This window comes from Calidris pugnax, unplaced genomic scaffold (assembly GCF_001431845.1).
Source record: "Calidris pugnax isolate Ruff unplaced genomic scaffold, ASM143184v1 scaffold1, whole genome shotgun sequence".
NCBI lineage: Eukaryota > Metazoa > Chordata > Aves > Charadriiformes > Scolopacidae > Calidris > Calidris pugnax.
Window position 1 is genome coordinate 10,532,797 of NW_015090800.1, and position 22,171 is coordinate 10,554,967.

Sequence of the window (22,171 nt, forward strand, 5' to 3'; positions counted from 1 at the left end):
TTATGACATTTACCTTCCCCGCCACAAGCGAGTTATCCGGTCTCTTCTCTAGAGTAAAGATAAATGTCAGCAGAGATCAACAATCATGTATTATAAATATACAACGCATATTTTTTTTTTTCCCCTCCTGCTGTTTTGAAGCACCAAAACTGCTTTAGACGACAGACATGAAATATTTAGAAACCCTTGGAATAGGATGTTCTGAATCCTCCTAAACTTTTAATAACTTGCAAATCGCGCTGTCACCCACAGGACAGCACCAGGGAGGCGCCTGTGCCAAGATGCAACAGCCGAAAACCAGCTCCACTTTTCACTGCACTGAGCAGGTACCGCTTCCCACAACGTAGGCGTTGTAGCTGTCGGGTGTCACTTTGTTATACCCAGACAGCGGGGTATTAAAACCCAAAAGAAAATTTGCGGAATAATTATCTGAGTTCAGTAAAATCTTACAGGGGGCTCTTGGTTCATGAACTTCTCCCCGTCCGGAGAAGCACACGCAGCCAGCACAGGCAGGATCTGCTTTACAGTAGGCACACATGTGCTAGATAGCTGTTGTTTACTGGGTCATGTTGATTTTGCTTTCAGCTATGTTTTCTTAGGCACCCACGTCTCTCCATGTAGGAGTGCCTTCGAAATTACAAAATATTACTCCCACTCAACATGCACTGGTGTATGTATACATTGGGTCTGTGTGTACATAGCTATAGAGATGCCCACCGTAAACAAACATTTGCATCCACCAGCTTTCAGAAAAACAAAGGTATTTTCCCCCGTCAGGGGAAAGCACCGCACCCGAAGCGAGGAAGAGTGACAGCCCCACCGCTGGCATCCATCCCCCTCATCCCAGAGGCGCTTTGGGATCCCACCTCCTCCGTGCCTCGCTGCTGAAGGGACCACGCTCCGCACAGCCCTGTCGGCCACTCCTCCTTGGGGCAGATGGAGCAGCAAAAGGGGACCCTGCCCCGCTCCATGCCTTTCCCTGCAATGCTACTCGCTTGCAACTCAGCCTTTCCCCACAGAGGGGCCTCCAAATGCACGGATAATTTCACTCTCCTCCTTCCCTGCCTCTGAAGCATCCCTTCTGCTAGCTGCTGTGGAAAAGCCCAGTTTCTTGGAAAGCAGCGGATTCTTGCTTAAGATAGGAATTCCTGTGAAGGAAGCTGATCCGGATCAAGCCCTTCCCTTTTGCCCCGACCTCCACCCCAGTTTAGGAAACTCACCTTCCTGGAAATGCCTTGGCTATAAATACAGCCCTAAGAACAGCTTGTGATGTTTTTTTTCCCCCCGTTTTACTACAGAAACTTTCCGCTTGCCGAAATCATCCCAACGAAAGGCTCCGCGGAGGATACACCAGGGAAAGCGGCGCTTCGCCGGAGGAGCGGGGCGGGTGGCCATCCCCATGGGGCACACGTGCCAGACCCTAATAGAAGCCATCCGAAGGATTCATCCCCCTTGTGCTGGGGTACCCTTCCCCCTTCCCCCTCCCTCCCTCGCCGTCACCCCAGGTTTGTTTCATTTTGCGAGCAATGCCTTACAGAAGCCACTCGGCGGAAGTTATTAACGCCGCTTTGGTATGGGGAAAATCTCATTAACGTCAGCAAAAGGAGGAAGAGTTCTGAAAAGCTCCCAGCTAATTTGCTTTCTTTTAATTTTCTTGCAATTACAGTAAGCAGCATAGCGCTCTCCCAATAAATGAGTCTTTAGCATTGTGGCAGCAGCCTTCTCCCCGAATCAATTCTCGCTCAAACTTTTAACCCTTCCCTAGATTGCCAGAGAGGGGAAATGACTGTGCCGTGCACCTTCCCAGAACAAATGGATCTCAGATACTTCCAGTAATTTATCCACACGGTGGAAAATCCCTGTTTTGGTTGTGCTTTTTTTTTTTTTTTTTTTTTTTTTTTATAATTTTTGCTTTGCAGTCATCGCAGCAGTACTGAGCTGGTGCTTCCCACATCCTTTACTTGGTATAAATTCAGTTTCTCTTACAGTAAACACAGTTCCTAAAGGCTGCAATCCAGTTCTTTTCTGCAAAGAGGTTCAGTGTAGCATATCCCACACACTGGCTGATTTTTAAAACTCGCTGTGTGATCTATTTTCCCTGACTGCTTTGGAAAGTTGAAGAGCAACAATTCTATTTCAGACTGCAGCTTATTATTTTTACTCCACTGCAAAAAAAAAAAATTAAAAACAAGAAAAAAAAAAAAGGAAGAATGTTGAAGAACATTTAAGCATACAGTCTGAAGGGTAATAGTAAGGGGACAGGATTTTGATTTGCTTTCTTTAAAAAGAAAAAAGAAATAAAGGAAGCAAAAATCATCTTCTATATAAACTAAAATTGAATTGATTTTTTGACGACCAAAAACGTTACAATAAACCCAACACCAAAATTTCATAGTGGCAGGTTTCAACTAGAATGGAAAAAAGGCTGGCTTTTTTTTTTTGCTAAAAAATTTGGAGAAATTGAATCGTGGAGGGAAATCATGTTCTGATTAGCCCTAAATGAGATCACTTATCCACATCAAAACAAGTCAGCAAAGTCCAAATACCATTATTATTTGATGGCTCTTTCAGTCAATACTTTTTTTTTTTTAAAAAAAAAGAATTCTCAGCTGTGGATTCATCTAAGAACGTTAGCTTTCTGTTTTAATTAAGCTTCTAAGCATCAAGGCTCCAGCCCAAAACTTTACTATATCAACCCTAAAATCTAAAAAAATCCCAAACAAAAAAAAAAAAAAGGAGAATCTTTTTTTACCCTGTAGTTTGACCAATGTTTTTCACCCGTTCCTATGGCAGCATCCAGGGGACTTAGGGACAGCAGGAGCCCCTGGGAGGGAGCAGAACTCCTGCCTGGACGTTTGGAAGCCTCTGCCCAGGTTCCACCAAACACCTCAAAGGTCCAGCTGTCTTTCAGCACACTGCTGACACAGGGGTGGAGAGAAGGGCTGGATCAAAGCAGCATGAAAAGTTTCTCGCCTTCACAGCTACCAGAAGTCTCTCCACAGAAAAATGACCTACCTGTCCTGGGGACTTCATAAAGCAAGAGGAAAAAGCCTATCCTGGCACCTGCTACAGTACACCTTTTTTTTTTTTTGCAGAGCTCTTATGCGAACATATGAAAAAAACATTGTATTGATTAAAAATTATATTACATGTGGAAATCAGGTGGTTAAAGAACTGGTGTTTGACTGGACCCTTTGCTGAACACATTTCAGCCAAGGGAAGCTTCTTGCACTGATTTGCAAGTTGCAGAAAACCCGACTGCTGCCAACATTTGAAAATAATTAAGTTGGACCTTTGTTGTCTGTGGAAAGAAAAGAAGCCAATAAAGACACATTTTTAGCTTCTTTTAAAGGATATTTGATGATCACAAGCTTCTTGCATGGATAAGACTGTGTCTGCACAATAAAAAAGGCTGTCCCCCAGTACGTACATACATGTACCGAGCCCTGCGCTGAGAAATGATTCCTGCATCATTTATAGCTACTCTGCATATTCCATAATGCATGCATGGATAAGCCATACCGAATGCAGGACACTGAAACTCTCATTTGTCCAGGCCGGTCACAATCATGTAATTAAATGATGGCCATAAAGAAACCCTTACTCAAACCAGGGACAGCAGGAGAAGGTTAATCTTCTTCTTTGTTAGAAATGTGTCCACCCCATTTACAGGAAACGTGTCCACCCCATTTACAGGCCAAACCCAGGGGCAACGGGGATTTTCAGCCCTGCGAAATCAAGAAATCTGAAGAGGGTCAGGAAGAGCAAACTCAGAGGATTTCACTGGAAAGTCACGCACCAAACCCCAGGGTTGGCACCCCAGCAGAAGTCGCTGTCAGGACCCAAATGCCAGCTCATGTTTTCCTCTTGGCTACGGAGATATGAAACCACCGCAAACACAACGCTTCCTTTCCACGCATCAGTACTCCATCCTCAGAGCTGACAGCATTTCAAAATGAACTCCATTTAGACACGAAAACATAGGGCACTGAACAAACACATCTTCCAGTGGTGCAGTCATGGGAGGAAAGGTCCCTTCTTGCCACCCCTTCCCTCTCAGGACCTAGAGCTCCTCAGCCAACAGGAGCATTAAAAAGCCCTTTTTGTCGCACAGCCAGAAATTTCTGCTCTCCCTCAAATCAGCGGGCTTGCTGTGCTCCTGACAAAGCAGTGTTCAAAACAAGCGTTGGCATGTGCATTTACGTGAAATCACTGAATGGCCCTGCAGGTTGATAAAAGGTTCTGGACTCTTTCACCTACGACTAAAGTCATCGGATTGAACCCGACCCGTACCAATGGTGTCTGAAACTGGCTGCAGCTGGAAGACTGCTGGTGACCTATCTAATAGGGTTGGTAGTATCACTCTAACTCCTGGAAGACAAGTATACAAACTGTTTGGGGTACTTTGCACAGAGAGGTCACCACTCAGAAAGAAACTATTTTGATCTCCTTTCTGTGTGTGCTGTTTGTCCCACCAATCCAGCCTGTGGTGGTAGCTGATAGGCTCTTCAAACACATACAAGGCTTTTCATGGATCATGATCCACCCGCCATAGCTAAATTTTAATTGAAAATATCCTCTGTGTTGCCATTTCATAGAGTCCTGCAAACCATCTACCACAGCCTTGTGAACTGGGGCTTACGGAAGACGGTGACATCTCCAAAAGAATATACTGGAAGATTCCATTCCTCCCACACCACGCAACAAAATCTTGCTAATGTTAAAACTGAAGATCTTCCCCGAAGATGTAATAAAAAAAAACCCAAACAAGCTAAAAACCCAACACCACCCATCTGTAGCCCGCCCTTCCCTTCCTCTCCCAAGGCCATGACCAATTCTGCCAGTCAAGTTTCCCACGACAGCTCAACGTTAGTAAACTCATTCCCCCATGAAAGATAAACACGGATACATAAATTCCCCATCCCATATGTTTGCATACAAACGCTTAGCCTGAACAAAGCAAAACCACATCCCTGCTGCCATAGCTCCCCCTGAAACACACTGCTGAGAGCAAAGGTCTCCAATCAGGCCACAGTGGGACTGCCCCACAAGAAGGGGCAAACCCAGTGGTAAAGTCATATCACACTAAAACACGGTTCGGATTAAACCTCATTTTACTGTGATCTTCAAACCTCCTACTGGCACTCAAACCAGTCTGGTTTTAGCCCATTTTTACAGCCTCACGCTGACCACTTTAAAAATCTTATTAACCTGATGAAAAGTGCTCCCTAGGCCCTACTTTCTAAACAGTACCAAGCTGCTCGTCAGCCCATACCAAAGTGACAGAGGAATAAAGAGTGATCCTCCCTGTGTGAGTTACAGGCTTTGCCCCTGCCTCGCTGAGGCGGCAAACCCTGCTGGCTCGCTCCTGTTCACACAGCCCTGCACATGCTCAATAACACCATTGATTTTGTTTGTGCAGGCAGAGAGAATCCAATTTTAAAAAGCCACATTGATTCCCACCCATTAAAAACAGAGGAAGCTGCAGTATTTGCTAAATGGATAGAAAAAGACTGAGGTCAGGGTGGAGGGGTGGGAATAATGTCATTACGCTGAGCTCGTTCTGAAGGACGGGGAATTGCAAAAAAAAACAAAAACCAACCAGACAATAAAGTAGTAGCCGTTTGACTTTACGTTATTTGTCGTAGTTTCTACATGACAAAAATAGCAATTCAACAACAAGGGAGTGCCCGGGCGCAGAGACAAGGGATGCGCAACGGAAGGCATCCAAGAGCATGCTGCTGTGATTAGTTGCATTTGGAGCATGAAGATATGCACGCAGCGAGCGAGGGCACAGACACGGGAACCGAGAGAAAAGCCCTGCGAGTATCTGCGAGGGCCCTGCCTGCTTTTCAGCTCTTTGTTTTAGCACATTAAACAAACAGAGCCATCGCACAGGTCACCGAGGACCTTCCTTCTGCAACTGTGGCCCCAGCTGCACTGCACACAAAAACTATTATTATTCTCTAATGGCTGCACCTTTTGGACAATGATTCAGTGTTTTTTTTGGTTTTGTGTTTTTTTTTTTCTTCTTCTTTCTCTTTTTGTGCAGCGCGCTTAGTCTTCTGCTTCATTTTAGGTTTTATTCGCACACTCTTGAAATCTTCATGTAGTGACTAAAAATTCATGAGGAAGCCGTAAGTAGGAGCCCCCACTCCCCCCCTCTCTTCTACCCGTGGCGAGCAGCTAAGTGGGTACTGGGCTGTATATATCAGTGCTGTTGCAGCAGCGAGGGGGTGGGAGAAGCTGCGGGGTGGGAAGGGAGATGGTGCTGCAGCCTTGAGGATGCTTCCTCATCCCACATCTGGGAGCACCAAGCTACAGATGGTGCTGCCATAGGGCACTGTGGCTCTTCGGTGCCTGGCAAACATATCCCAGAGCACAGACACCCCATGCTCAAGTGCTTCAGCTCCACACCATGGCACCACCCCACCAGGAGCCTGCCCGTGCTCTTCCACTTCAGTCTGATGAGGGGAACAGGCAAGTGCTTGCTAGCATTAGCCAGGCTTTCATAATTGGTCCCAGCTGGTTAGTTGTAACATGCCTTGCTGTTGAGCAACTACCTACTAACACTGTCAGACATCCCCTGGTTGCACAAGGAGGGTTAGTATCGTTATTAATTACGGGTCGCCACCAGCCTGTGCCACACTCTGCAGATAAGAAAGCCTTTAAGCTCCTGGTCAGTCAAGGCCTCGTTGGAAGATCTTGTGCCAGCTTCAGGGAAAGCAAGCTCCTACTGAAGCCACGGCAGCCTCCTGCCCTTTCTACCACACTGTGGTTCCTGCAGCGCCTCGGTCCTCTCTCCCCTTCCACTGCCACCAGCTACCTGCCAGCTCTCCTGCCACCACCAGAAACCCTGGCTCACCAGAGAGGTGCACGTCTGCGCACATGGGTACGTGCAATGTGAGCATGGCAGACGTTTCAAAGCATTGTGAAGAAGTGATCAGCGGGCTGGAGCACCTCTCCTATGAAGACAGGCTGAGAGAGTTGAGGTTGTTCAGCCTGGAGAAGAGAAGGCTCCAGGGAGACCTTATAACAGCCTTCCAGCACCTGAAGAGGGCCTATGGGAGAGATGGGGAGGGGCTCTATCTCAGGGAGTGTAGTGATAGGATGAGAGGTAATGGTTTTAAATTGAAAGGGGGGAGATTTACATTAGATACTAGAAACTCTTTACTGTGAGGGTGGTGAGACACTGGAACAGGTTGCCCAGAGAAGCTGTGGGTGCCCCATCCCTGGAGGTGTTTAAGGCCAGGCTGGATGGGGCTTTGGGCAACCTGATCTAGTGGGAGGTGTCCATGACCATGGCAGGGGGTTGGAACTAGATGATCTTTAAGATCCCTTCCAACTCTAACCATTCTATAATTCTAAAGGTACCCCAGTGCCTGGCTGTGCCACTGATGAAAAGCACGACGGCAGCAAATAAAATAGTGCGGCACGTGTCGAAGCATAACCTAAAAGCTAAGCAAGACAACGCAGTATCAAGCAAATGTGCTGCTCCTGGCATGGAAGGGAAACATGCAACAATCTGGATCTTTCTCAGGAGTCAAAAGCATGAGGGAAATACAAAGGAAGTGGCTATTTCACATGCTGCTTGAGCATACCAATGCCTCTGATGACTTAAGTCAAAGTTTGCAACCATCCCCACTCCCCAGCCCTCACTCCCCATCCAATGTAATCTCCACAATACAGAGCCAGGGGCATTGTCTACAGAAAAACAAGCAGCATCCCCTTCTTTCTGTCCTGTCACTGGGCTGCCGTGACATCCCCCTTACAAAACTAAGGGCTATAGTCATACTCTGCACATAGGATTCTAACAGGACTTAAAATGCCATTTTGAAGCCAGTAATCAGATCCTGCAGCCCCAGGCTAAGATAAAAGCTGTTAGTACGTCTAGGAGCTGGAGCTCCAGGGTTGCTCAAAAGCACAGACCTTGAACTGTAAAAGAATCTCTTCAAATCCCGCGCAAGATCCCACTGCAGGATGGCCCACGTGGCTGTGCTGGCTGTCTAGAGCAACTCTGGCCTTTGCCATTCATGGCTTTTATCTGAACTAACTTCCCATGCTCTGGGTTTGCTCCTGATGCTTCTCTCTCCAACTTCTATTTTGGCCACCTTTAGGGCCTGAGAAGGGCATCAAGGCTGCTAGGAAACATCACAAGGCTGTGACCTGACAAGTCACAGGTGGGACAGGATGTGCTCCACTTCTTTAGCTGCCTAGGAAAAGCAGCTGGCAATTTTCCACCTCTCTCTGATGAGAAGCTTGAAGACTTGGGCTCGATCAAGGTCCATGTGACAGGACACCCCCCCCACCAAAGTGGGGATTGATCCTTTTTCTAAGATGTGAGCTATCACCCCATGCATGCCCAATGTCTCGGACAACCACACAGGAACAGCAAATACACTGCAATGCTTCAGACCTGTTACCACCATTCCTCATTTTAGTGTAGAGATTCAACATGTGCTTTAATTTTACCCATGTCTCTGGAAGCTAAGATAGTCATTTGCATAAACTTAAACTTAGTGTCTTTTACTAGATCATAGGTACTGACGCTGGAAGGTACTTCTCTAAATCCAAAGTAAATGTTTAAAGTTTATTCCCAAAAGATTTACGTAGACATAAATATACAGATTAAAAACAAGCAAGACTTCGGGGGCTTTTTATTACCTTCTAAACTAACCAGGCATGTGGATATTTTATCTCTCTTTTCTATCTGCTTTTTTCCAACTGCACAGCTCAGAGACTTCATACAGATCAGAGGCAAAGTTCACACTAGCACTGACAATTTCATTAAAAAAAAAAAAAAAAAAAAAAAAAAAAAAAAAAAAAAAAAAAAAAAAAAAAAAAAAAAAAAAAAAAAAAAAAAAAAAAAAAAAAAAAAAAAAGAGAGAGAATTGTGTTTTCTTATGTTCTCTGCTCTTTTATTGCTATTTTCAAAATGAAGAAGAGTCCCTATCAAAGTGCTAAGGGCTGAAAACATAACTCTAAACGATACAGGAAACCCAACTTTGTGCCAATCCATTTTTATCATCTCTTTGTGGCCATAACAAAGCTGAGAACAAGAGCTAAACAATAGAGAAAAAAGAATAATTTCAACATATATTTTTTTTTTTTTTCTGAAAGAAACATCGGTGACAATAACAAGAATCCATTCAAAAGACAGAATGTTATCTTCCAACCCAGTTAACATGCCTTTCTTTCTCTCGCTTATTATATATCTTACACATCAAGCTGTATTTCGACCTCACTTACAAAGGAATATGTTTGGAGCCGCCACATCTCTATACGCATATTGGCATCCTAAATAAAATCCAGCCCGGGCTACCTTTCCCTTCCCTGGTCCCTCATGCACCTGCCACCAGGAGATAGGTTATCACATGAGCCTCCAGAAAAGCATTTCCAGAGACAACACCACAGCTATCTTCTGCTTTTGCTTGTGGTCATGCAACCCTCCAGAATCCAGTCCACTAATTTAAGTGGCTAATAATGGTGGGAGCTGTATTTTTGACAGCTGTGGGGACAAGATCGCTGAGGTAAGCTTTTATTTTTGATACAGGCCTTCACCATTACTTCCTTTTACCTGCTAAAATCAACTGGCAGTATTTCATCATTAACTTTTTAGCATAGTAACCAGGAATTTCAGCTAGCCTCAGCTGAACATGTTTACCTTTTAGATTTCATCTGTCCCTCTTAATATTGTTGTGAGCATCAAAGAAATACTCCATTTTCCCCTTGGATGATTACTCTCTGTTTGCAGTCTCCCACTGGCAAGTAAAACACTCAGACAAAATAAATGGAAACTTTTTTTTTAAGCCATCAGATACTCCTTCCACCCCACCGCCCTTTCTTCCGAGCGCACAGCTCTGCATGGAAGCAACTAGTTGAAACACGAATTCTTACCACGGTGGAGCCGAAAAAGGCCATCAGCTTTCCTTCTGCACACCAGCTGTCACATTAACGTGCCTGCTAGCCCTCCTGGTCACGTGTACCATTATACTCTCTATTACCCTTTTGTTTAAGGGCCTCAGCCACAAAAATCTTTGTGCTTTAGGTGCTGTAAACACACAGAAACCAGGGCATCTGAGGAGCTCAGCGTAAGGTAAATGGTGACAGCCACCTACAGCTGGACTGGAGAAGATGGGGAGAAAACATGGTGTGGCTCAGCAGTATTACCACAAATGATCTAATGATCATACAATGTGCAGTTAAAACAGAACTCATTACAGTACTGCTCCTCCTGTTGTCAAGTTAACCGAAACATCGCTAACTTTTCCTTGTCTGCCTCCACGTGAGCACGAGCATCAGCTGCTGGAAAAGACAATTCTCCTCCTTCTCTAAAAGGCTCCAGCTGTTGAGCTTCCTGGGCTCAGGAGCTGTACAAGTCACCAGCATTATCTGAAAACTGTCCCAAGCCTCCCACAAAGATAGATGTTCAGTGGTGACACTGTGAAACTTTCGTCACTTCTCATGGCTCACCAGGCCCAGGACACTACTCTCGTGCTTGAGAACTGCTTCAAACCAGCTAGGAATGGCAGTGGTTGGCAAAACAAAAAATAATGGCAAAGAGTTAACCCAACTCTTCGTGCCATAAAATTTCTGATTCAGATTCACTTCAGTCAGATTCAGCCCAAATCCCACACATCTACCCTGCCTTTGCCCCTGAGCAGGAGCCTTTGGAGACAGACAGTAGTTTGGGTAGTGGGTTGAATTCTCTGCTCCCTGGCTAACGCAAACTAGCAGAGGTGGGGAGAGAGGGGACAGAACCTGAAGGTGCACCCAAGCACTGACTGATCCCATGCAGTCACAGCAAAATAAAAGCAAAACCTCTCTGCACAAAATAACTTGTTGTCTGTGCAAGTGAAACACAGCTGCAATTACTTCTGTCCTTCAAGAAGGAGAAGACAGAGGTCAAGCTGCCACGCAGGGACTCACAGTTTACTTTCCAGCCCAGCACAGGAGAAGCACGCTGTCCTGTTTGGAAATCAGCTGTCTCTGGTTCTGAAGCCTCTAGATAGCAAGAAGGGTGAAATCTCATCTTCTTTCCACCCACGTCTTTCCTTATATGGGGAAGAGTGATTTCCAGGTACCCATCACCTGTAAGAGGATTTCTCATCTGCCCTTCCCCTCTCCAAATTCCTACAGCTGCTTCCCTTTAATTTATTCCTCTTAAAAGCAAAAATTTCTCACAGTATATGCACACGTGCCTTTTTTCTGCCTTTTTTTTTCCCTTGCAAGGCACCACAGAATAAGCATTGCATGACCTGGCCTAAAAGGCAAAGGAGATTTCCTTGACCTTCCTCTTTAAACAGGTAACAGCTGTGGCTCTAACTCAGCTTAAGTCAGGCCACAAGGATTAGTGCTTTTCAAGCAAGATAACCACTCTCAACTGCTTGAGAGTTGCTCCTTTTCCCCAGCGTGACCTAGAGAAGGAAGCAGCTGCTGAGCCTTCACCTGAGAATTAGGTGCCTCTACGTTAGCTTAGGCTAATTTGAAGCATCGGTGCAACAAACGGCTTGAGAAGTTAAGATAGAAGCTTTGGGGACTGAAATCACAGCCTTCAAGGGTCTGAAGCTGGGGAACGTATAAGCCCATTACTAATCGTAGCATCTTTAGGTAATTTCTCTCTTCTGGTAATGACTCATTAGTTTATAAACCAACGTCAGTCACTTTTCTAACCTCACTGCCAATAAGCAGCAGAGCAGAAACACTTTCCAGTCAGAAAATGCTCTTCAGTGTAATACAGATTTTCAGTCCCACTGTGCTGGGGCCTAAAACTTGTGAACTTAATGAATGCACAGACATAACACAGTAAGCTTTCTCCATGTTACACTTAGATCTCTTGCCTGCAGTGAGGAAACATACAGGGGGAGGCAAAAACCTGATAGGATTTAAATACGCGGTACTTGAGCAAAGCATCCCTGCGCAAACTGCATTGTTAATGCTGCTTTTTCATATTCAGAAGTGTGGATGATGAATCTGGCTACTTGTAGTTCTTATTTTCATGCTTGGAGCACCGCTCCCATGCCAACAGCCCCTCACCTCACTCTGCTTCTCAGCAGCCACCGTGGCCATTAGCCAGCTACTGCCCTGACCCAAACAAGTGTGGAAATCAGCGGAGAGGGACGTGGAAAATCAGAATCCAGTGTGTGACTGCAGTGCCTTCTCCTTCACTGACCTGGTGTAACGTCGGTGGGTCACCACACGCTGTTCCATGGGCAGCAGTTGCTGCTCTGCCATCGGAGCCGAAAAAAGAGAGCACCTTTTCCCCTCTCTGTTTCCTTGCGCTTGGCAAGGAAGCGACTTGAGTGGGAGGAGAGAAATGAGAGCAAACACAAAACCACAGAAGCAAGCAACTAGGAGCAGAGGCCAAACTTCACGTCTCTCCTCTACGTGCAAACAGGGGTCTCTGCTGGGCGCTGGCTCTTGTTCTAGGCCCACTAATTGCACCGTCACTCACAAGTACCGCTGCAGAAGCAACTCCTTGTCACTGAGCTGGAGCTAGGGTATTTCCCAGACCGTGCTCTGAGCACAGGTATCTTTAACCAAAAGACAGTATGTCTTTTATGTACTACAGAGATGGAGTCTCAAGCGCTACAGCCAATAGCTGCCATAGGAGGGTTTTGATTTCTCTTAGGTAAATAGCTCCTTCTAAGTAAAACAAGCTAGCCATTTGTAGCTGTTTCAGACCTGCCCTGGTACAGTAAATACACGAGCGACCTTGATTTTTCACATCATTTCACCAGGCTGCAACCTTAAAGGGACTTACTGTGCTTATAAAGCTTGAGACAAGAAAAACAGACAGCAGGAAATCCTGTGACAAGCTTGTTTTGGTGATCATGTATGAGAGATAGCAGCAAGAGAAACAAAAAAAAAAAAAAAAACACCAAAAAAACCCTAAACACAAGAACACCTGTGGGCAACCTGCAAGTGGGGAGACTGGGGCTTCCGAGCCTCTCTGATCCTCCTGGCATTACCAAAATGACTCTGGCAGCACGTGTAGACAAGGTAGGAATTAGTTCAGGATTTGGAGCCAGGGTTTAAAAAAATATAGAGGTTCACGGATGTTTATGTCAGGATTACCCAGAGGACTTCAGGTAGCAGGACGTGAACAGGTTATGGAGTGTATTTGCAAGCTACCTCCTCTCTGCAAGCCCTCTTGAAAGCATGTGGGAACCCCAGCTCAGTCACATTTCATGATTATTTGTTTCCAAACCAGAAAGTGTTGCTTTCAGGGAGGTCAGCCCCAGGCCTGGGGCTGTGTGGCACCAGGTGGTGTGAATGCCCACAGAGGGAAGGTGTGCTTAAACATAAGAGTTATGGTCACCTGCCCCCAGTGCTCATCCCCTCGCCCGAGGCCACCGCCGCTTGCACTGGTTCCACTGCCAATCCTACCCCCTTTCCACATCTCCTGCTAACAGGAGATTTTAACTTCAGGCAGGGAAGAGTAACAGCTGGAAATTCGGAACTCCTAAGAAACAAACACTCTTTTTCATGCAAGGATCTCTAGCAGCGGTGAACAAGGGAAAAGCAATGTGGGAAGACAGGGTATGGTTAACAACCGGTGGCCCAAAGCCCAGATTTCAGGGTGCTTTCAGGGTCTCTGGTTGCTCCAACAATTAACAGTGAGTGTGGCAGCCAAAAATATTTTTATTTAATTTTTTGTTGTTGTTGTTAATCTGTGCTTAGTGGGACTTTTCCAACCAGTACCCTGTGGTGGGTTACCTCATTGGACCATGGCAGAGGTTTTGCAACTCCAGCTGACTGGGGAGGACCAGAGCCCTTTGCACGTGGAGTGGCACCAGCTGAGGGTGCCAACCAGTGCTCCCAGCCCTGGTACCTGCCTCTGGCTGCCTTTCTCATACTTGTCTCTGATCTACAACACCCTTAATGGATTGAGCCTTGCTTGTGGACACATAGGTTCCTTTCTTTCCAACCACCAAGACAAAACTGAGATCTGCAGGAGGAATAATTAGTGTCAGTCCCCCTTCTTTGCTGTATAGAAGCTGTTTTGGGAGAGGGACAGAAGGGCCTGGCTCAGCGCTCAGTTGAGATATTTGATTTTCCACCAGTCAGACATGGATGAGCCAAAAGGGAGCAGCACAAGGCTTCTCCCCCTCCTCAGGCCAACAGGGGAAAGCCTGCCTGTTGGATTCCTTGCAACCAACCCTTTGTTACAAATATTCTTGGGCATGTAACTGAGCATATTTTATACACTTGGTTAATAAATAAACAAAGCCCTCCTGTGACGGCCTTTCCAATTCCCCACAGGGGCGCAGGGCTCCTCTCGGAGCAAGGCCAGCATCATGGGCTGGAGCCAGGCAGGGAGATGCTGTGGCATCACAAGGAAAGGGGCAGATATTGCTAACTTTGATAAGATAAAGGAGGAGCTGGCATCTCTGCTCAGAGCAAAATAAAAAAAACACCTAAGAAGACTCTGTTCTGATGAGATCATTTAGGCTGAAGTAAAAGCTTTTCTGTTTTAAATTAGACCTCAGAAAGGGAGTTATTTTGGAATATACAGTGTATATCTTCTGTTGGATGCACCATGGGCATAACACTGGTTTACCATCCCTGCTCTGGGGTGATTTATACACAAAGGAACTTGGTGAAGAACTCTCTTTGCTTGAGTTTTGTAAAACCAAAAAGTAACCTGGCCTCACTATCACACAGATGGGAAAAAGCCAGAAGCTTTCAGCTGAATGTCTGTTCCTTTCCAAGACTTGGTGGTCTGGATACAATGAAACTGAGATTCAATTAATCCTGGTGTTGGTTTTGCAAAAAAGAATTCTGCTGAATTTTGGTTCTGAAAAAAACAACCCCAAACTCCAAACGTCCTCGGGAAAGAAACAAGGAACTGCTTAAAATAGTACAGCTTGAAGTCTGCTTTCCCCCACAAAGTCTCCTACAATGTATTGCCTGTTCTGCGAGCCTGAAATCCTACCAGGCGTGATCATCAGTAAGTGAAACTGAGCTTAGACTTCAGCAATGAACTTGGTGGATTCGCTCCAGTACCCAGAAGAAACATTTCTCCTCAAACCATCTAACCATCCTGGTCTTTACCTTGGAGAGGCAGAGTCAGTAAAGCAGTGAATGTTGCAGGTAGGATTGAAACAGACTGGCAGAGCACTGAGGCTCCCACAGCTGCAGAAGCAGTCAAGTCTGAGATAGAGATGTCTTTGCGTGTCCGGAATGGCAGAAGATTTTGAAATCTAAGTGCACTAACGCTGTTAAACAAGGACATTAACAGATGCCAACTCGCTGAGTAAACTAGTAAGCACAGCCTACCCCTGCTGCCATCACTACTGCCTCACTTAAAGGGCAGTTTTGGCCAGAATGACACGTGCTCCATGTCACACGATGGGCAAGAGGTTGTCACACAACTCCCACGAGCAAGTGGTTGGGAATCTACCTTGCTTTGGCTGCCTGTCAGCGTGGCTAGAGGATCGATACCTGTCATGGCACCATGTCCACATGTGTCAAGACAGATCCAGTTTAGTCCCCTGCATCCCTCGGGACCCACACTCATCCAGCTAAGCATGTACAGCCAGTTAAAAACCACACTCGCACACAGCCCCACATACACTCCGTACGGGTGGCTGACAACGTGCACGTAGGCCTTTATGCCTGCACATTTTCTTGCAATGTCTGAAATTAGACTGATAAACACCTCTTCAAACTGATACTCAGCTTCAGCCTCTGTTATCCAAACAGTTCATCAAAGGCCACTTACCTACAAAGCAGACATCTCAACCCACAGCCAGACACGCCACATACCAAAGCCTTTTGAAAGCATGGCCCCAAAACTACATTTATCCCTTAACAGAGCCATTATTTTGTACCTGCAATATTTTGAAAATTCTGAAAGACTTAAATCTCCTAATGTGATTATAGGAAGAGGAAAGGCCTTACATTGCTCTGAGAATCAGCGGGATCTCATGCAACTTTCCTCACTTGAAAGGATTTGGCCATCACATTCGTGATATTAGTAAACAAAAAAAAAGAAAAAAAAAAAAGAGGGAAAAGAAAAAGCAAGTTGTTAATAAAATATGGGGACGACCTGGGAATTTGCTCCCAAACGCTCATGATAAAAAACCTCCAGCTGAGAGCTGACCTCTACATTATATTCCCCAGCACTTTGCCTCGTCGTTCCTTAAATGCATGGGCATAGGGCTCCTGTCACTTCTCTGGCATGCCTGCTTACAGTCTGAGAGGTTTTACTCTGAGGAAGCTTTTCCTTCACATTCAGCTTAAATGTGCCATTTCTTGAAGTCATCCCCTTGTCTTTTATACTCTAGCAAGCAAAACAAGTGTAAATTAAATGGAAGACACATGAAATCTTTATAAAGCCCTGTGTTTCCTCTAGCATGAAAGTTCCTTCTCTTTGGAGTGGAATGGGTCTTCACTTTGTGCTGTATTTTTCCCCATCAGAAAATGAAGAGGAATATAAATTTTCCTCATGACTTGAATTTAGCTTCATCAGCAGCCCCCTGCTGATGTAATTCAACCCAACGAGATTTTTCTTTTTCTTATTTTTTTTCCCGGTGAGCTGCTGCCCCTTTTCCCCTCCTCCCATCAATTCAGACATGGAAAACAAGGGAGGAATTAGACAGACAGAACTTATTATCTAACAAGCTGCAACTTCAGACTGGGCAGGAATAACATTTAAAATATAAAAAGCAAATTTTATCAAGCCTTTTCCTCCCTAGAGACGGCCACAAAAATATTCCTTGTTTGTTGCTGAGAATGAACCATTTTTCTCTTTCATTTCTGCTTTCTGTCACATATTTCATTTTGGCTGCCCCTTCTGTCTTTCAGCGAGGGACCTAGGCTGCTAATGCAGAATCACAGATAACTCAACAACAAAATGCCTGTATTATCTTTTTTTTTTTTTTTTTTTCCTCCTTCTAGTCTGCCAGGTAATTGCAACCCTAAAAGCTTTTGCATATTTACCACAGAAACATGTCTCTCCTGGAGGATGGGACTGTCATCAGGTAGAATATTTCATTTAATAAGCCTCTTCTGAGGTATAAACTAGAGTTGGGGATTTTTCTCTGGCCTCCTTCAGAGCAAAGGGCAAGCAGATAAAAATCAGCTGCTGCAGTCCTACACTGTCAAAGTTCCTGTTCCTGTGAAAATTAACTCTTCCCAAGCTCAGAGCTCAGGTGGGCTTGCCACTGTGATGTTTATGGAGTAGGAAAAGGATCTGTTATCAACTCATGTTGTTTTTCTGTCCCCAGTCCTCCCCATGTATAAACCAGATTTCTTTCCTATTTACAAACAGAGCAATTACCCTGCTTTTCTGTAACCCATCTGATGAGTTGTGGATGCTGCCAGGACTGATTTTCATTAAATCAGTCATCAAGAAGGATCACATTTTCCCTCTTTGCCCCTGTTTCGCAGTATTACAACAACAAAAACATGGCTTGAACGTTCCTAAATTCAGCTGTCATCTAAAGACAAATTTCCCCCCGCCCCTGAGGCAGCAGAAGAATTGCTTTCTTGGTCCTTGGGATGTTGAATCTAGCTCACTGGTACCAAAGCGAGGGAGGGTCTGAGGAGAGCATCTACAGAGAGACTTTGCGTCAAGACAGAGGGAGAGGATGACCTTCCAGGGCTTGTGAAAAGGGGCTGCTTTGCTGAAACTTCAACAGACTGAAGAGGGTTACAGCTGGTTCACACGTGTCGCTTTGGGCCCTCCTACACAGAGGTCAGAACATCTCACACACGTTATGTGCATCCTAGCACATAACATACCTGTAGTTAAAGGCACTGTGAGTGGGAATCGACTGCCCACAACAGGTCCTCAGTCCAACACCAAATTACTGACAATGCTCATTCATCCCTACCGACAGCTTCCCACATGGAGAAAGGTGTTTCCAGCCTGGCCAGGCTGCCTGCTCACCTGGAGCAGAGCTGATGAGAGCCAGTCAGAATACTCTCATTGACTCTAGCAAGCTCCACAGCCTGTGTGAAAACTACTCCTTGACAGAGCATCTTCTGCATCCATACAGTTTTCCCGTGGGCCAACCTTATTCCTGTAAAGACCCTGGTTTTATATATGAACAAAGACTGATACATGGATTGATTGTTCAGGTTAAGGTCTTTCTGAAATCAAGAATCTACTTGCATTGACTTGGAAAGGAAATATGGACTCTCCAGATCCATCCCCTCTTCTGGAAACAGTCCCAGAGAGAACGAAGTACTGACAGAGGTGAAAGGCTTTCCAAATTCTTACTGGCAAACTCTGTTTTTACAACATTTTACGGTTATTTACAAATTTACAATGGTTTTCAACGCAAGTAAACTCCAAAAGGTTACAATACCATTTTGTCTAACACCAACGAGCCATTGGAAGAGCCATCCCAGTTTAGGATTAAGGGATGACTCTTGTTCATTTACAGGAATGTAGGAAAATTCCCATAGGTAAAATATTTCTCCTAATAACGTTATATAAGCCCAGTCTCTTACCTGTAATATCTGGATTGAAGGTAGGTAGAACACACAGCTTTAGACACGTGGCTAGCTGAACCAAAGTCTATGACCTTTACCCTGTATGGCTGTCGGGATGGGTCTACCAACATGATGTTCTCTGGTTTGAGATCAGCATGAATCAGTCCCAGGCTTTTCAGCTTCATTAGGGCAGTTGCTACCTGCTGGAGAATTGGTCGAATGTACTTAAGGGGCAAAGGACTGAATTTGTTTTGTTTTAGGAAATCGTAGAGGTTCTGCTCCAACATTTCAAAGACCAAGCACGTGTGATTCTTGTGCTGGAAGCACTCGTAGGCGCGAACAAAGTTGTAGTCATCCGCGCTTTCTGTGCTCAGCCGAGCAAGGATGCTCACTTCAATCTGGCCTTGCCGGGCATAGGAAGGATGGTTCTTTAGGATCTTGATAGCCACAATCTCATTAGTGCCACGTTTCCAGCATTTGACTACTTGTCCGAAGGTTCCACGGCCAAGAAACTCTAACACTTCGTACGTGTTGGTCATGGAACAGAGCACCTCATGTTGAACCAGCTGATAATCCCCTTCACTGTTGGAGCCACTGTTTTTGGAGGTGGCCGTGGAGGTGGTGGCAGTGGCTACAGTGGCCCCACTGGCATTGTTCTGAATCATTGGTGGATGCTCTTCGATGATTTGCACGCTGCTTGTGTTCTCGATCTCCTCACTCTTGCGCTTAAGTCCACATTTTTGGTAGGTGTCCAGAAGGCTCACAGTGCTGCGACGCATCAGGTTGTGTGGCCCGCCCAGTGTTTGCCCAGACACTGCAACCACACCAGAGGTGCTGTTGGCGGATGTCACCACGATGTGCCCCGTGCTTGCTGGGAAGATGATGGTCTGCTCGTAAGGGATGCTTGGATTGGGGATCTGGAGGGAGGCGTTGACGGCTGCGGCGGCGGCTGCTTGGGAGGACTGCACGTTCTTGCTCTGGCTGTAGACTTTGCTGTGTGTGCCGTACCCAGTCATATCCCAGTTCGAACTCGGCTCCACTTTCAGTTTCTTCACGCTACAGAAGGCACTTGACTGAAGGGTGTGAGGAGAGAAAACTTGCACATGCGAGGCCATACCTGCAACACAACAGCAGAGTGAAACCACAGTGTCAAGATGCCTTCCCCAGATTTTGCGTGTGTTCAGTGGCAGGAAGGGAAAATGGGATACAGGCTTCAGAGATAACACACACGCACACACAAAAATCAAGTTCTCCCCAAAATAGGTATTCCACACAAATAAATCACAGAATCACAGAATCACAGAATTATCTAGGATGGAAGAGACCCTCGGGATCATCGAGTCCAGCCATCCACCCTACTTTTATTATTTTATAATAAAATATTATTATAAAATAAATCATTACCCCTGATTGAACTATGCTAACAACAACCAAGATTCCTGCTCTCTTCCCCTCCCCACTCTCATTTTTAATAACAGGAATGTAAATGTTATTTTTACCTCCTCTGCCTAAAGAGACTCCTATTCCCATTGTCCCCAGGAATATATCTAGCTCTCAGGAAGAACGGATGTCAAATACTGCAAAGTATTCTGCCTGTGGAGGCCAAATCTCAAATCCTCAGGCTCATCCTATATTAAACAGTTTGGTGGAGCTGACTTAAGCCCCTCTGCTTATTCCCATAAAACCTCTGTGTAGCTTATGGCCTGCAGAGGGGCAGGACGGGAGATGATACACCACGACAAAAGGGAGGTGGGTGAATAAAAGTGGAGGATCCGGGGCAGAAGCGGCAGATGATGTGTCAGGTTGCTTGCCAAGCCTGCGTGTGGGAACCCTGCACAATGCTGGTCTGTGCTCAGGGACACTGGAGATGGGAGTTACGCAACGTGAGCTCCGCTGTGTGCTCTCACTTCTCCCAGATTTATAAAATTGTGTCCATCTATTCCTGCGCACGGTGACAATGCCCTCACTGGAAAGCAGATCCCCTGGAAACGAGCGGCATTGTTAATGAAGCAACGTACACGCTAGCACGGGGCAGAACTAGGTCTTGATATAACTTGACTTTTTAAGAATAGATTAAAACCTACTTTACTGCAAGCTTCTTTGGTTCTAGAAGAGTTAATGATCTACACCTTTATTAAAAAGAAAACCCACCAAACACACAAAAAAAGTAACTCACAACCTCATAACCAAAGTGAAAATGAAGTATCACTGAGACAGACTTACTGAAGGACTCTGAGTAATATTCCACTGAAACAGAAAACGTTCCTATTCAGAAGAAAAAGACGTGTTCCACAGAGAGGAGAACATCTAAGTCCTGACTCACTGCCAATTTCCCTGCCCAGGGTAGGGATGGCACTGCTGGGGCAACAGTATTGTGAACGTGACAAATCTATGGGGATTCCTGGGGAAGGAGTCAGTGCCTGGCAGGAGGCAAAGCAGAAAGGCACAGCCTCCTTCACCCTTCTATCTGTCGTCAGTGTTTCTTTTTAATAAAGCAGAATGACTAGGGAAGACAATGTGCTGAGCTGGCACTGTTGCTGAATTATTAAGCACAAACATAACCTTGACTTGTTTTCAACTTTAAAAAGTTAAAAGCTGAATGAATGCTTCAGTGACAAAACCACAACAAACTCCGCAGCGCACAGGGATGATTTCTTCATGTGGAGACCTGCAAGTATCTAACACCCAGCTCCCTTTCCTAAAAGAAATCCCTTCTCCACTTGTCCGTGTTGCTCCTTGGAAGATTTTCCGGAGCTCATGTGTACACATACAAACTCTCACACATATATGCGTAAACATATATACCCAGAGAGAAAAATAACAAACGTTACTCCACACTTCCAATGCTGAGTAGCGTGGTCAAGCAAACACTCCTAAACACACCCAACACCCATTTTCCAGTTAATTCCCAGCAGCCCAAAGCCCGGGAACTGCTCACGAGAGGGGCACGCCGGCCAGCCAAAAACCACGGTAGGAAGCTACACAGAAGTAAGCAGCAAAGCAACCACTCTGGTTTGCTTCAACACCCCCACCTTCACCCCTGCTGCTGTGATGAGTCTGCAAAGACAGGGCAGACGCAGAAGAAAACCCCTATCAGGGCTCGTGGGGAAACCCTCACCCCTGATGGAACACGCAACGCAAACCCCCACTAACCCCACTCTAGCAATGAAGCCCTGCAAAAAAAAAAGAGCCCTGCATGTGCAGACGTGAGCCCTGGCTTTAATATGATTTCTGATGCTGTTCATGTTAACACGCCCCCACCAACCGCCTCGGCAGCAATTTCCAAGGTCCCCACAACCAGGTCCTTGGAACCCTCGCCCAGCTCCCTGCCCCTCTAAGTGCTTTCTCTCCTCTCTCCTTTCCACGGGGCGATGATGTTGCCATAGCGTGTGGCGAGCTGGGAGAACTGCACCGATATTGCTCAACTTGTCATCCCAGGCACAAATATCGTATGTGACTGAGCTGAAACTCTGTTTGTTTTTCCACTGATTAAGAAGAGTCACGGTGTTCCTTCCAGTACAGCACCGACCTGCCTGCAGAGTGGGGTTGGTTTGATGTATGTTTTCCCCCTGGACGCGAATAATAAAGCAGATGTAATTGGTAACATATTGTGGACCTAGCAGAGGTGTAATTTATAGCTTTATGGCTTTCGTTCCATGGTGTGCTTGAGCAATATCTCTTCATACAAAAGAAAAAGGGAAAGAAAGGATTTGACGCAGAACAA

At 45.7% G+C, this 22,171-nt stretch overlaps 1 protein-coding gene across 2 annotated transcripts in view; it reads right to left on the reverse strand.

Moving 5' to 3' along the window:
* Positions 1-19,563, reverse strand: part of HIPK2 (homeodomain interacting protein kinase 2) — an 88,690-nt gene extending 69,127 nt beyond the window's left edge. For both annotated transcript variants that reach the window (XM_014937389.1, XM_014937388.1), the window contains exon 1: positions 18,466-19,563. In XM_014937389.1, the coding sequence (XP_014792875.1) occupies positions 18,466-19,562 (1,097 nt within the window). In that variant the 5' untranslated portion in view covers position 19,563. The remainder of the gene's footprint in view (positions 1-18,465) is intronic.
* Between the last annotated feature and the right edge of the window lie 2,608 nt (positions 19,564-22,171).